This window comes from Miniopterus schreibersii (assembly GCF_964146895.1).
Source record: "Miniopterus schreibersii genome assembly, chromosome: 10".
Classification (NCBI taxonomy): domain Eukaryota; kingdom Metazoa; phylum Chordata; class Mammalia; order Chiroptera; family Miniopteridae; genus Miniopterus; species Miniopterus schreibersii.
In genome coordinates this window covers 48,910,581-48,924,229 of record NC_138110.1, presented here as the reverse complement: position 1 = coordinate 48,924,229, position 13,649 = coordinate 48,910,581, and the positions used below count along the sequence as shown (strand labels likewise).

General features: G+C 52.5%; 1 protein-coding gene across 1 annotated transcript; it reads right to left on the bottom strand.

The window, feature by feature from the left end:
* Positions 1-1,353: 1,353 nt before the first annotated feature.
* On the bottom strand, positions 1,354-13,649 carry CHST13 (carbohydrate sulfotransferase 13). The gene is made up of 3 exons (XM_081149948.1): positions 13,515-13,649; positions 5,942-6,024; positions 1,354-3,038 (listed from the first exon to the last, which is right to left on the bottom strand). Exons 1-3 carry the CDS (start codon positions 13,609-13,611, stop codon positions 2,193-2,195), a joined length of 1,026 nt encoding a protein of 341 aa, XP_081006074.1. The 5' UTR covers positions 13,612-13,649; the 3' UTR covers positions 1,354-2,192.

Genomic DNA, 13,649 nt, shown 5'->3' with positions numbered 1-13,649 from the left:
GGTAGGTAAATGGGTCTGGGCAGCAATTGGTCAGAATTTATAAACCAATTGCTGGAACAGTGTCGGTGTTCTTTAGAATTTGGGATATATGAGACCATATTGTGTTCCTGTTACTGTAATCTTCTCTTGGAACATACAGGTCCGAATGAGCTAGTGTTAAAACAGCCCAAGCTTTGGTAATTTGTATGATGTGACAAGAGGCAGCATACAGGAGGCTCTGAATGGATGGGAGCTGATGGTGTGATGGCAAAGGGTGACTTCTAGTTGTGATGCACCTGGGGGTGTGACATCTGGATGGAGGTTAACTTTCAGCAAACAAGACACATCAGAGAGTGTGGGTCCTGAGTGAACTTGGAACAAAGGCGTCACCGAAGCGGATGTTTAACAACCGAGCATGAAGTGGCATGTAACAAACATGGTGTGTGCATAGCATCTGAGGGAGTGTGGGTAACAGGATTGTAAGAGAGATGGCAGCCCCAGGGTGTATCCACAGGCCCAGCCTCTCCCTTCTTAAGCCTAGCTTAGCATGGTAGGGCTGTTATCCAGGGTGTCCTGGTAACTGTCCAGGGCCCAGGCTTTCTACATCCCTCCAGTGGGGTGAGGCTTCATGGAGAGCCAGTGGCAGCCCCTTCCCAGGCCATAGGAGTTGGCTGCTGGTGACCCACATTGGGAGGACCCATAAACAGTGTGTCCTGAAGGCCTTGGGCAGGTCCTGAGGAGGAGGGAACCAAGGACCAGCCTGGGGAAGGAGAGCATCATAGGCAGGGGAACATTAGCAAAGGCTGGAGCATGAATGTGGCTAAGCTGCCCATCCCTGACCAGTCTGGCCCCCATAGGCCAGCACAGCACTCATGAGACCTCACCACAGGGTGTAGAGGCACCACAGCTGGTTCAGCCTCATCCCTGCCAAGCTGCCCTTTCTCAGTTATGTTCTGATTCCTGGTTTTCAAAACCTTAAGCGTACCCTGCCCTGTTCTTCCCAAAGTTCTGGCTTTTTTTTTTTATCATTCAAGGACACCATATATTCAACAAGTCACTAAGGAGACTTTCAGTCCTTCCTAAAGGACCCCCATGGCTGGCTGTCTCCCCAAAGCTTAAAGGTTGGATCCTCATTGCCAAGTGCCCAACACATGCTTCAAACCACACACATAGGTGGGAGACGGCCCAAGGCACAGGGCTTCACTGAACTGGTTTGGGTTTTAATCTTTGGCCCAGGCAAAGATTAGATTTCTCCCAAGTTGTGACCCCCCCCTCACAATTTAGCACCGCCCCCAACATGATGCACTCCCTCAATACCCCACTACTCATGTAGCCCCTCACACTTGTGTGCTGCTATGAAGGTAAGCCAGGCTCTCTATCTCATCTGATTTCCATAACCACCTGGCATTCTCAGGCCATTTGGCAGCAGTGGAAACAGGCTCAGAGACTCAGTGAGATGCCAAGATCAGACAGCCCCGTGCCCCAGAGCAAATGCCAAATGAAGTGGAGAAACTAAACTGTCAGAAAGTAACAAAACACATTTATTTCAATAACATGAGCTGCCCGGGTCACCAAGGTACTATACAACCTGCCATCATATTGCACCCTGGGCTTCGTGGGCATACACAGGCAACCTAGCATCTGGCCAGACTAAGACCAAGGGTGGGGCCAGGCCTGGGCCAACCAGAAAGGCGGCCCTGCTCTGTGATAGGGAGAGTGAAGGCGGCTTACAGCTGGCTCCTGTGCCGTGTCCATGGACAAGGATGGCCCAGCCTGAGTCCTGCAGGGGAGGGCTTCTCTCCTTGACCAGAGCTGGCCTTTCCAAAGCGGGTGAGATGGGAGGATACTGGGATGGCCACGAGTTACCCTGAGCCAGCATTCTGCCATGGACAGGTACAGAGACAGCTGACAAAAAATGGCCTCTCTGCAACTTAAAATGCTATTACCCAATACTCACCCACCCCAGGATCCCGGGGAAGTACCTGTCAGCTAGAGCACTAGAGGAAGCAAGCATCAGGCGATGGGCAGGACAGGTGGTAGGCACACAGTTGTACAGCACCTGAGGTGGGCTGCACCCAAACCGGGCCAGGTGTGATGCTGGCCCAGCGCAGTGGCTGTCAGAGTGGGGTCCCGGGCCGGTCAGAAACTCCCGCTCTCGGGCCCCGCCCGTAGCCTCGAACCTCCGCAGTGTGCCAGGCTGGGGGCACTGCGGGCTAGTGCAGCCGCAGGTAGGAGGGGGCGGAGTAGTTGAAGAGCAGGAAGTCCATCTTGTAGAGGTCGAAGAGGCGCCGCTGGTAGAAGGGGCTGATGTCCTGAAAGAGGCGCACGGCCTGGGCCTGGGTGGCGGCTGCCTTGGCCCGGGGCGGTGGCGCGGGGAAGCGCAAGCCGGGCGCGCCCACCAGGCCCAGCACGAAGGCCGCATCCTCCGCCAGGGTCTCGAACTTGCCCACGACGTCGTAGCGCAGGCGGCACGGGTGGCAGAGCGCATGGGCGCGCTCCCAGTGCTCGTTGAACGGCTCGTCGCGGCGCGTGCGCGGGTCCAGCAGGTAGGCCAGGAACTCGGCGAAGCGCACGTCGTGGCCGCGGGCCAGCGCGTCGGGGCGCGGGCGCGGGCGCAGACGCCGCACGATGCGCGTGCCGTACAGCCGCTGGAAGGCGGCGCTGTAGGGCCGCGCGAACTTGTTGCGGTAGGCGGAGGCCAGGCGCTCGAAGGGCTCGCGCACGAAGAGGAAGGCCAGGTAGGCGCGCAGGCGCCGGTTGATCTCCGGGGGGCTGAAGTCGGCCAGGGAGGGCAGGCGGCCCGGCGCGTGCGCCTCGTGCGCGGGTATGGCTTGCGGGTCCGCGCCCCCGGGGGCGCTCAGCGCCAGCAGCACGCGCTTCCAGTTGGTGCAGGCCACCTTCGGCACGTAGCAGTAGAGCAGGCCGTGGGCGTCGTCCACCAGCACGTGCCGCAGGTCCTCGGGCTGCAGCAGGCGCTGCCGGCGAGTGTGGCGGCCGCAGGCGCGGCGCAGCAGGTTTCGCCGCTGCCGGTGCACCTCGGCCAGGGCCGAGCTGGAGCCCTGTGGGCGGCGGGGTCGGGTCAGGGCTGCTGCCGGGCGTGGCAGCGCAGTGCCGCGTGGGAGCCAGGCCCAGGCAGCAGGGAGGGGCCTGCGCTGGAATACCGGGGGGGGGGGGGGCGCGTCGGGATGAAACAAGATTGGACAGGCGTTGGTCATTGTTCAGACTGGGTGATGGGAATGTGAGTGTTCGTCGTACAATTCTCTCTACTTCTGCATATGTTTGAATTTTTCAAAATGAGAAGTTAAAATAGAGTGAGGACATACGTAGCTGTAGGGGAGATTTTGAAAAGGTAACATGAGCACATGATAGAGCATTCGATGCTGTATACATGCCCAGAACATGCCTGGAAGGATTCACGGGCAGCTGGTCGCTTCCACAGGTAACGGGCCAGCGCGGGAAGGAGAGGCGCCCTTCTGTGTACACTCTGTGGGAGTTAGAATGCCCCATCGTGCTTATGCTACTTTTTCAGATATCTCTGTCGGGGTGGCTGCCAAGCTCAGCTGTGGCTGTAGGGGGCCTGAGGGCACTTAGAAAATTGCATTCCCACCCAGAGACTTACAGGATTGGCCTCAGAAGCCTGACTCCATGTGGGTGCCAGGAGAGGACTGTAACCAGGTGCCCCACAGCCAAGGTCTGCTTTCAGCTTCCAGACAACCCAACACATTTCTCATGGTGGGAAATGTTGGCCATCCACCCACCTGTCAGTCTCCCTCCTTCCTTGCCAGCAGACCCCAGCTATGTCAGGCCATGTACCCTGCCTCAGGGGGAAACCAGTCACACATTCATTAAAGTGATGGGTCCAGGGGTGGCAGATGGCCTGGTTCTGACCAAGGAGACATAAGGAGAAGTCTGCTAGATGGCTCCAAAGAAAGACTTTCCTTCAGGAGAAAAAGTGAGTGCTCCTTAAGGAAGAAAACCCTTTGCCTCACCCCCTCCCCTTCTGCTTAGGATGCTATCCTGTGAGGAGATGTCAGGGCCCAGCATTCACCTTACAGCTATGAGGCAACAAGGCTATGACAGAAGCCAACATCCACAGGATGTTGGTGGGCAGAGTGTTGCTGCTGTCCATGGGGTGCTGGTCTCTGAGTATCTTGGTGAGAACACACTGACCATCCTAAAGGCTTAATGTATTCTCAGTTGGCTTTTCTGTTGTTAGCAGCCCCATGAATACCTAGATAGTCAATGCTATCTCCATTTTACAGGTTAGAACACTGAGGCTTAGAGGAAATGAATGGTCTACAGCTCTCTGGTAGGGAAGCTCCAGCTCGAGTCCCTTGGGATTCAAAAGCCGGAGCTGGTCTGGAACTGCGTCCAGCAGCGACACCCTCATCCCTCCCAGCCTGGCTAAATTCAGCTGCTTGGATCCTTAGCCTGGGTCTAGTCTCTGTGGCCTCTGTGACCTTCTCAGGGTCCTTAGCCTCCCCATGCCTCAGTTTCTTCATCTGTAAACAGGGATAACAGCAGCCCCTCACAGGACTTCTGTGAGGACTGAGTTCACACAACTAGAGAACCTGGCACAAAGCACTTGTCCAGATTGTTCTTACTACTATTATTTCTTCACCTGTAAGATGCTAAGCTTCCAGGGCCTTGACACCCCAAGGTTACTGGGTCCTCAGGCTGTGAGGGGGCTGAGCCAGCCCCATCTGCTCCTCAAAAGTGTGTGGAGCTAGCGTTCTGGGGGCCTGATGAGAGCCTGCCTTACCCTTGGCTTTCAGTGTGGCCCAGGGCAAGCCATTCACTCTCTCTAAACAAAGGGCTTTCCCACCTGCAGCCTAAGGGCATGGGCCAGATGAGCTCCATGTGCCCTTTTGGCTCAGTCCTTGGGTATTCAGTAAGTAGCACTTTCCCAAACCCAGTCTGATCATTCTCCCTGGCTTAAAACCCTCTATGGCTCCCTATTGTCTTTGCCTCACTTGCCAGGCCACACCAGGCCGCTGCTCATCCCTGGCTCACCTCACATGCCTTTTTCTGTCTTCTGCTTACCTCCAGCTATTTGGCCTCTACTGTTTGCTTCTTAACTCTTCCTCTGCAGGGCCCAGCTGCAATGTCCCTTTCTCAGAGAGTCCCTCTCCCCCATCTAAACTAGGACCCTCCTGGTAGAGCTCTCATTGTACCTCATACTTCCCCTTTAGACACAAATCAGTCACAGGTTAGTGGAGGCAGTGATCAGATACTGTCTCTGTCCCCCCGCCCCCCACTGGACTGTCAGCTGCACAGAGGCAAGGAACCAGCCTACCTGGATGTGGCTGGATCCACAGCTTCCTGAGCACAGTCTACATACAGTAGGCGCTCAACACATGCTACCTGAATGGATGCCCTGAGTGTGGCTGTTTGGGTGGGTGTGGTGTGAGCCAGGGGGTGTGACTCTCAGTGGGGTACAACAGTATGTGTGTAGGGGACAGTGTGTGGTCCTAGTGGGGCAAAAATCAGAAGTGAGGTTCATGGACCAGCAAGCTACCTGGTCCATTGCCTGAGAACGGGTGAGGCAGGGACTCCTTCGCGTTTCCCTATTGCAACTGGTACTAAATTTGGGGGTTCACTTAATTACTGTCTCCCTACTAGACTGTCAATTCCCTGAGGGCAGACTCAGCATCTGTTTCACTCTCTTTCATATCCACAACACATAGAACAGTGCCTGTCAAAGTGGACCCAGTCTGTTGAGCAAATGATGGACAGGTAGGGGTGTGTGTAGAGACACCAGATCTCTCAGCTTGCCCCAAGATTTGCCCTTGTCACATCCCCAGGCATTCTAGTCTCTCAACAGAGCCTGGATTTGCAGAGGATGCCGGTCTGTCCCCAATGTGGGTTCCAGTCCCATGACTGTAGATCTACATTGGGGCTCTAGGGTTCCTATGTCTGGAGACAGAGGGAGGGGTCCCAGGTTGGGTGTCTGTCCACCTACCTGGTCTAGGTCATACAGCATCTGCAGGGGACTCCTCTTCTTTCCACCAAGCCAGCCAGAGCCCAGGGCCCTGTTTTCAGATTCTGTGGAACATAAAGAGAGAGGTGTCATCGCTGTATCAGTTGAAATGGCTTTGGTGCTGAGGGGCTTGTCCAGCTCACCTAGGGTGCAGCTTATCCATCTCTGAGACTCAGTTTCCCTCCTTTCCCACCTGCCTCGGGATGGGGGTGGGTTGGTGGAGTGTGGAGAAGCACTGACAGGGCCCCTAATCCATCAGGGCAGTATGCTTGGTGTCACTCCTGCTCCTATGTCCTGCCCTCTAGAGTTGGAGGGGGCCAGATAGGAGGGGATGAGAGGAAAGGTGGTACCCAGCCCATAGCCCTCTGGGAAAGGCCTGATAACCCAACCTCACCCACTTCAATCTCCCCTCATCTCATGCCCTGCCCAGGCCAGCCTCATGACCGAAGGGGCTCAAGAAGCTACCTATCTGTCCAGAAATGGATGGGCAATAGTGGAAGTGGCACAGCCAGACTTCAGGATCCCCGCTGACCCACTGTGAACGCCTACAGCAACCTGTACTTCTCTGAGCAGTGTGCATGCTCCCTCATGGTAAATACAGCTTTAGCTGTCTCCCAGACTGGATGCCCCTGAGGGCAGAAATACTGTCTGTCTCAGTGCCAAAATTTTCAGTCTTCCTAAAATTACCAAAAACTCAGCTTGCTAAGTTTATTCTTCACTCAAAATGTATTTTAAGGACTATCTTCTTAAACATATTCAATTAATATGAAAATATCCAATCAGATAAGCAAAAAGAATAAAAAAAATATAAGGATAGTTTAAGGTGCCTACAACATTAAGCATACCAATATTTGCATCATAGGGTACCAGGAGAAGAGAGAAGGGTATTGAAAACCTTTTTGAAGAAATAATGATGGAAAACTTCCCTAACCTGGTGAAAGACATAGACATATAAGCTCCAGAAATGCAGAGTCCCAAACAAGATGAACCCAAAGAAGCCCACACAAAGACACATCATCATGAAAATGTCAAAGGTTAAATACAAAGGTAAGATCGTAAAAGTAGCAAGAGAAAAGCAGTTAGTTGAGAGCTCCCATAAGACTGTCAGATGATTTCCCAATAGAAACTTTGCAGGTCAGGACGGATTGGCGTGAAATATTCAAAGTGATGAAGAAGCAAGGACCTACAACTAAGATTACTCTATCCAGCAAAGCTATCATTTAGAATCATAGGAAATAGAGCTTCCCAGATAAGGAAAAGCTAAAGGAGTTCATCACTACCCAACCACCAGTATTACAAGAAATGTTAATAGACTTCTTGAAAAATAAGAAGAAGGAGAGGGAGGAGGGGGAGAAGGAGGGCAGGGGGAGAGGAAGCAAGAGGAGAAGGAGGAGGAGGAGAAAAAGAAGAATTATGACCCCATGTTCACAACAGTGTTATTTACAAGAGCCAAGATCTGGAAACAGCCCAAGTGCCCATCAGTAGATGAGTGAATAAAAAGCTGTGGGACATTTGCACCATGGAATACTACACAGCTGTATAAAAGGATCTATTACCCTTTGAGACAGCACAGGGGGACCTGGAGATTATTATGCTAACTAAAATAAGCCAGTCAGAGAAAGACAAATATCCCATGATCTCACTTATATGTGGAATCTAATATGGAATCTGATGAACAAAATAGGACCAGAGGCATGGATACATGTAACAGAATGACAGATCTCAGAGGGGAGGAGAGGAGGGGGATGGGAAGAGATTAACCAAAGAACATATATGCATAGGCCATGGACACAGACCATAATGTGGTGAAGGCCTGAGGTGGGGTGAGGGCTGGGTGGAGGGGGCAAAATGGGGGAAAACGGGGGACATCTGTAATACTGTCAACAATAAAAATTTTTTAAATGTCCTCTATATACACAATGGAATAATATACACAGCCTTGAAAAGGAAGGAAATTCTGACATATGCTTCACATGGATGAACCTTGAGGACATTATGCTAAGTGAAATAAATTAGCCACAAAAAGAATAAAATTGTATGATTCCTCTTATGTGAGTGCCTAGAATAGTCCGATTCATAGGGACACAAAGTAGATTAGTGGTTCACAGGGGCTGCAGGTGGGTGGGCACTGGGAAGGGGGAGAGCCTGATGATGGCTAACATTCTGGAATTACACGGTAGCAATATCATGCAACTTTTGAATATGCTAAAAGCCACTGTCTTGTATACTTTAAAAAGTGAATTTTATGCAATGAGAATTATGTCTCAATGAAAATAAATAAAAACATTGATCATGAAAAATGAATATATCCAAGAACATTTTATGTAAATCTAGTTTAAAAATTTAAATATATTCAGCCCTGGCCAGTTTGGCTCAGCAGTTCAAACATCAGCCCACGGACAGAAGGGCTGTGGGTTCGATTCCCGTCAAGGGCACCTATCTGGGTTGCAGGTTGAATCTCTGGCCCCAGTTGGAGGCAGCCAATCAATGTTTCTCTCTCACATTGATGCTTCTCTCCCTCTCTCTTTCTTTCTCTCTCTCCCCGCCCTTCCATTCAATCTAAAAATCAATGGAAAACATATCCTTAGGTGACAATTAACAAAACAAAAAAATTAAATATATTCAGTGGCTATCTTAATATATTCTTGAACTCATAAGAATGTTGGATATTCATAAGAAGAATGTCTTCAAGAATTTGGGAACACATGAGAAAAGAATATATCCATAAGAAGAATGAATGTTTCCATTTCAACAAAATGAAGTATTTATTTTTTTAATTTTTAAAAAATATATCTTTATTGATTTCAGAGAGAGGAAAGGAGAGGGAGAGAGAGAGATAGAAACATCAATGATGAGAGAGTCATTGATCGAACCCACAACCTGGGCATGTGCCCTGACCGGGAATCGAACCCTGATCGCCCGGATCCCAGGTCGATGCTCAACAGCTGAGCCACGCCCGGCCAGGCAAAAATGAAGTGTTTAAAATGCTGCTAAGAATACATTCATTGAAAAGATTTAAGACTTTTCCTTAAGATAACTTTTTGGTGAACAAATAAAATTGGGTTATTTGATGAACTGCTCTCTTTGCAAACAGACCATGAGCAGTGGTTCTCAAACTTAGGTTTGCATGGGACCTGTTAAAACAGGTTGCTGGGCCCCATGCGCAGTTTCTGGCCAAGTAGGTCTGAAGTGAGGCCCCCAAATCTGCATTTCTATAGTTCCCAGGTGCTGCTGCTACTGTTGGGAAGCAGACTGAGAACACTGGACTAGAACAGTGCCTGGTGGGTAGAACAGTGCCTGGATGGAGGGTGTGCTCCTTAAAGAGGCTGGTTAAATGAATGAGTGAATGAATGGCAGCCAGGCTGGCCTTGCCCTGGCCTCCAGACCCTCTGTGCACACCTAAAGCCGACTGTCCAGGGCCCCTACCACACCTCAGGCAGCCTCAGGCCCTCCCCCACTCCAGTGTCCCCAGGGCACGTGGTAGAGGTGAGGCCCTGAGGGCCTGCCTGTGTCTTAGGATTTATCAGTGGTCCCAGCACTTTAACTTCTGTCTCTAAACCCAGGCCCAGGGATCTCTGTGGCAGTTGGACATGTCCCAGGAATGCCACAGTCATCAGAAAATGAGCTGACCGGAGAGGGCAATAATGTTGGCTAGTCCCTCAAAGTAAGGGAGGCCCCAGGCTGGGGGCTGGTGGGTCCGGCCACCACTGCTGGCCTAAGTGTGGCAACAGCCATGAAGAGCTGCTGGTAGCACAGTTGCATAGCACTTCTCACAGCCCTGAGTGGAGGGGGACCTTTCTCACCATTTTGCAGATGGCAAGGTGGAGGCTCCAAGGGATGTTACCTCTGGCATGAGGTCACCCAGTGACGAGCTCCTCTTGGAACCACAGTGGGGACTGAGGAAGGGCTGGTGCCCACCAGGGGTTGTGGGAGGAGAAACCTCAAGTGACAGAGGAGAAACCTAGGCCCGTCTCTACACCAGGGCTCCATAACTCGGAGACTTCCAGAAACACCAGCCCTTGGGAAAGGCCTGTCATTTCCTGGGCAGACCACAGCCTGCAGGAGAGTGGGTCCCACACCAGACTCCAGTGGCTAGTGGGTGGAGTGCAAGAGGAAATGGGCACCAGAGAAGGGCCTAGAGTAGCTGTGGCCAGTGATTACAGGGCTGGGCCATCCCCACGCAGCCCTCCCACACAGATCAGAGGAACCCAGGTCTGCCAGGATGGGCAGGCTGGCCATAGAGAGGGACAGATGGGTCTAGGGGGTCAAAGCAGAATGCTTGAAGATCCCAGGATTCAGCCCCCCACTCTGGATAGCTAGAGGCTGGGGCTCTAGAGTAAGGACTCGCCCCAAATAGGGCCACCCTGAGGTCTCCCCCAACCTCCACTGCCATGACCCAAGCCCCACCTTGGCCTGTTTCTCTTCCCCGCAGCCCTTCCACTGGGCTCCATGTCCCAGGGCCCCTGCCTAGGGCACTCTGGAGAAGACAGGCCAGAGATTGTCAGGTGGGCAGGCCCCAGTCTCGTGGTCAGGGAGGGTCCTGGGACTAAGCCGAAGAATTCCACCCGCCCAGAGCAACCACAGGCAAACCACACGGGGGTTCTGCTTTGAAAAAAGGAAACAAAAATAGCAGGAGGTTATGGAGAGAAGAGAGAGAAGAGAGAAAGGGCAATAGGAGGGAGAAAAAGAGGGACTGGGGTGCCAAAGACAGAGACCGAGACTCAGAGAGAACTACAAAAAACGACAGGGACAGAGGCTGGGAGGAGGAGAAACAGAATCAGACAGATAACAGCAGTGAAATCGCAAGATTTTAAAATAGCTCAGACAAACGAGCTGGGTTTGAAGGGGAGGCAAGCACTGGGGGATGAGCTGCCAGCAGTCTGGGAGAGCCAGGGGCCCATGCCCATGGTGCCCAGGCCATTGACACAGTGCAGCTCAGACTTGCAGATAGGCTGTGGTCCCAGACCAGTGGGCCAGCATGAAGATCAATTCAACACCCTGAGGTGTCCAATGCTTGTGGGCCACAAGCAGCAGTAAGTGAGGGAGGCCAGGCTTTGGCCTGTTTGAGGGGGCCAGGCCCACAGATTTCCCGGCAGGCACCATGCCCTGTATTCAGTGATTTGTGTACATTAATGCTTTCTCCTATTGAGTAGTAACTATTATTATCCCCACCTGACTGATGGGGAAACTGAGGATCAGAGAGGTAAAGAAACATGCCTGAGGCCTCACAGCAAGTAAGGGCCAGAAACAGGATTTTACCCTAAGCCACAGCATAGGTATGTCCTTAATGCAAGCCATGCCATCCTGCCTCTCAGGCATCCACTCTGCCCTGCACAAAACCTGATTCACAGCACCCACAGGCCAGTGGGTGAAATGTCACACAGAGAAACCAGACAAATTGTCCTGGCACGCTCACCCCCAAGGAAGGGCTCAGTACCCTCTTTTATGGGGGGAGGTGCAAGTTGTTGCATGGGAGACTTGAGGCTTCACCATTTGCTTACCAGACAGGAGATCATCACTGTCTGGTAAGCAAAGGTTACGACATAAGGTTTCTAGTTAATAAGTTCTAGCTGGGCTAGTGTTGCAAGGCCAGATAGGCAGGAACCCCAGGCCTTGCTGCTCGAGTCTGCCTTAACCCCCTCACCCCCATGGTGACCTAGGCCTTCTGGAGTGACCTGTGTGCCCCTGGATCAGGGACATTACCTCTGGTGATCAGGCTGAACAAGGAACACTTTGACAAACCCTTCATAAGTAAAAAGCAATTCTGCCTCTTTTTTTGGAGAGAAATAGTGATCTCTCCACTTGAATTTAAAATTCATACTCCACACTGAACTCCACAAACCACATGGAATGGAAACCTATCTGATCAGATCATTCTTGGGTATCAGTCACACCAGCTCTGTCTCCAGAGCCATCAAGAAGCTCCCCACATCTGCTTCCTCCACAGTAGCCAGCCCAGGGCAAGCCCCATCTACTCTTCCCAAGAAAATCACCAGTCTCCTCAACTGGCTTCCTATTTCTGCTTGTTCCATCTTGGTGACTTTAAAACCTACATGGCTTCCCAGTGGTTAAAAGTAAACTCCAATTCCTTCCCAAGGCCCTCTAGGTGCCTCTCCCACCCTTCCCACACTGAACATATTAGGTGCATTCCCACCTCTAGGCCTTTGCACTAACTTTTCCTTCTGCCTGGGAAGCTCCTCCAGGAAACCTTACACTTTGGGGAAGATACTTCTCATTGTTCAGATCTCAACTCAAATGTCCCATCCACACCAGGATCTTTCCCGTCTCTCCTTGAGAGACAGCGATGGGAGAGAAACATCTATCGGTTGCCTCCCATATGCGCTCCCACTGGGGATCGAACCCGCAACCTTTTTGGTGTACAGGACAGACACTCCAACCAACTGAGCCACATGCTGGAGCTCCCAATCTCTCCTTTTAATGTATTCACACGTATTACTGCTGAAATAATCTGACTTGTGTGTGGGTTGATAACTGGCTGTCACTCTGGCAGGTTAGTTCTATAAGGAAGAGGACTGTCTTGTTTCCTTGTAGCCCCTATACCTCACCTAGTGTCAATGAATATTTATTTAAAAGATATTTACTTATAGGCCTCTCATGGCTATAAGGAGAGTACCCTTGTTCCTAACCTGCCATTCAAGGCCACCTATAACCGGGCCCTAACTTATAGCACCTTTCTGGCTTCCACCCCACCTCTGCCTCATGAACCCTGAGTGCCGCCCACAGCACATCCCTTAACACACCAGGCCATTTCACACCTTCATACTTTTGTCTGTTCATTCCCTCTGTTCACCCCTTTTTCCATTTTCCCACCCGGCAAACTCCTATGCAGCCTTAAAAGCCCAACCCAAATACCCCTGCCCTGTAGAATGAAAAGCCCAGGGCAGACTGTGCAACCGAGTTAGCCATCCACACCCATCCCTCCACTTCTCTGGCCTGCTCCTCCTCGGTGAAATGGGTTGGTGAGAGAGTCTGAGGTGTTGACCTGAGAGACATCTCAGCACATGCCCAGCCTGGAGCAGGTACTCCACACTGTGAAGTCCTGACTGGCTGCCTCAGTTTCACCAACCAGACCATGAGGTAAATGCAAAGGACCCCAAGTCTTTGTCAGTGTGAACTTCAGGGTGGAGCAGGTCACTCCAGGTAGCAGCGCCAGTTGCACAGAGGAGCCACCCTGGGGACGCAGGGGCTTCAAGCTCTCTCCCACGCACCTGGGGTTCACCCGGCGGGGGCTTCGGGCGCAATGAGGGTGGGGCGAAGTAAAGCAAACTCCCTTCCCAGGTGGGCCAAACCCACTCCGCCACCCACCGATGACCCGGCTCCCCAGGCACAGGCTGTGGAGGCCCTAACGGTCCCCACTCCGAGCTCTGGGAGACCACTTCTTGGGAGCAAGAACTTGCAGGGAGCTGGGCCACAGGCGGGGCATCTAGAGCCTTTCTGGGCCTACTCACCCCTATCCCCACAGCTCGGGAGCGGGCAGCAGGTGCCCCTGCCCCGTCGAGGGGTCTGGCCCCGCCCCGGCCCGGCTGGCACTCACCCGGGAGTAGGGCGCGGGTCGCGGCGCCCAGAAGCAGCAGCGCAGCGCTCAGACACGCGGCCCCCAGTGCGCGCCGCCGCCAGCAGCGCCTCCCCATCCTGCGCGGAGCGCGGGGCTGCAGTCCGGGTGTCCCTC

Coding starts and splice junctions, on each gene's coding strand:
- CHST13 (XM_081149948.1), bottom strand. CDS start 13,611: ATGGGGAGGCGCTGCTGGCGGCGGCGCGCACTGGGGGCCGCGTGTCTG. Junction 6,025..13,514: donor GACCCGCGCCCTACTCCCGG/GTGAGTGCCAGC, acceptor TATGTTCCACAG/AATCTGAAAACAGGGCCCTG. Junction 3,039..5,941: donor TGCTGTATGACCTAGACCAG/GTAGGTGGACAG, acceptor CGCCGCCCACAG/GGCTCCAGCTCGGCCCTGGC.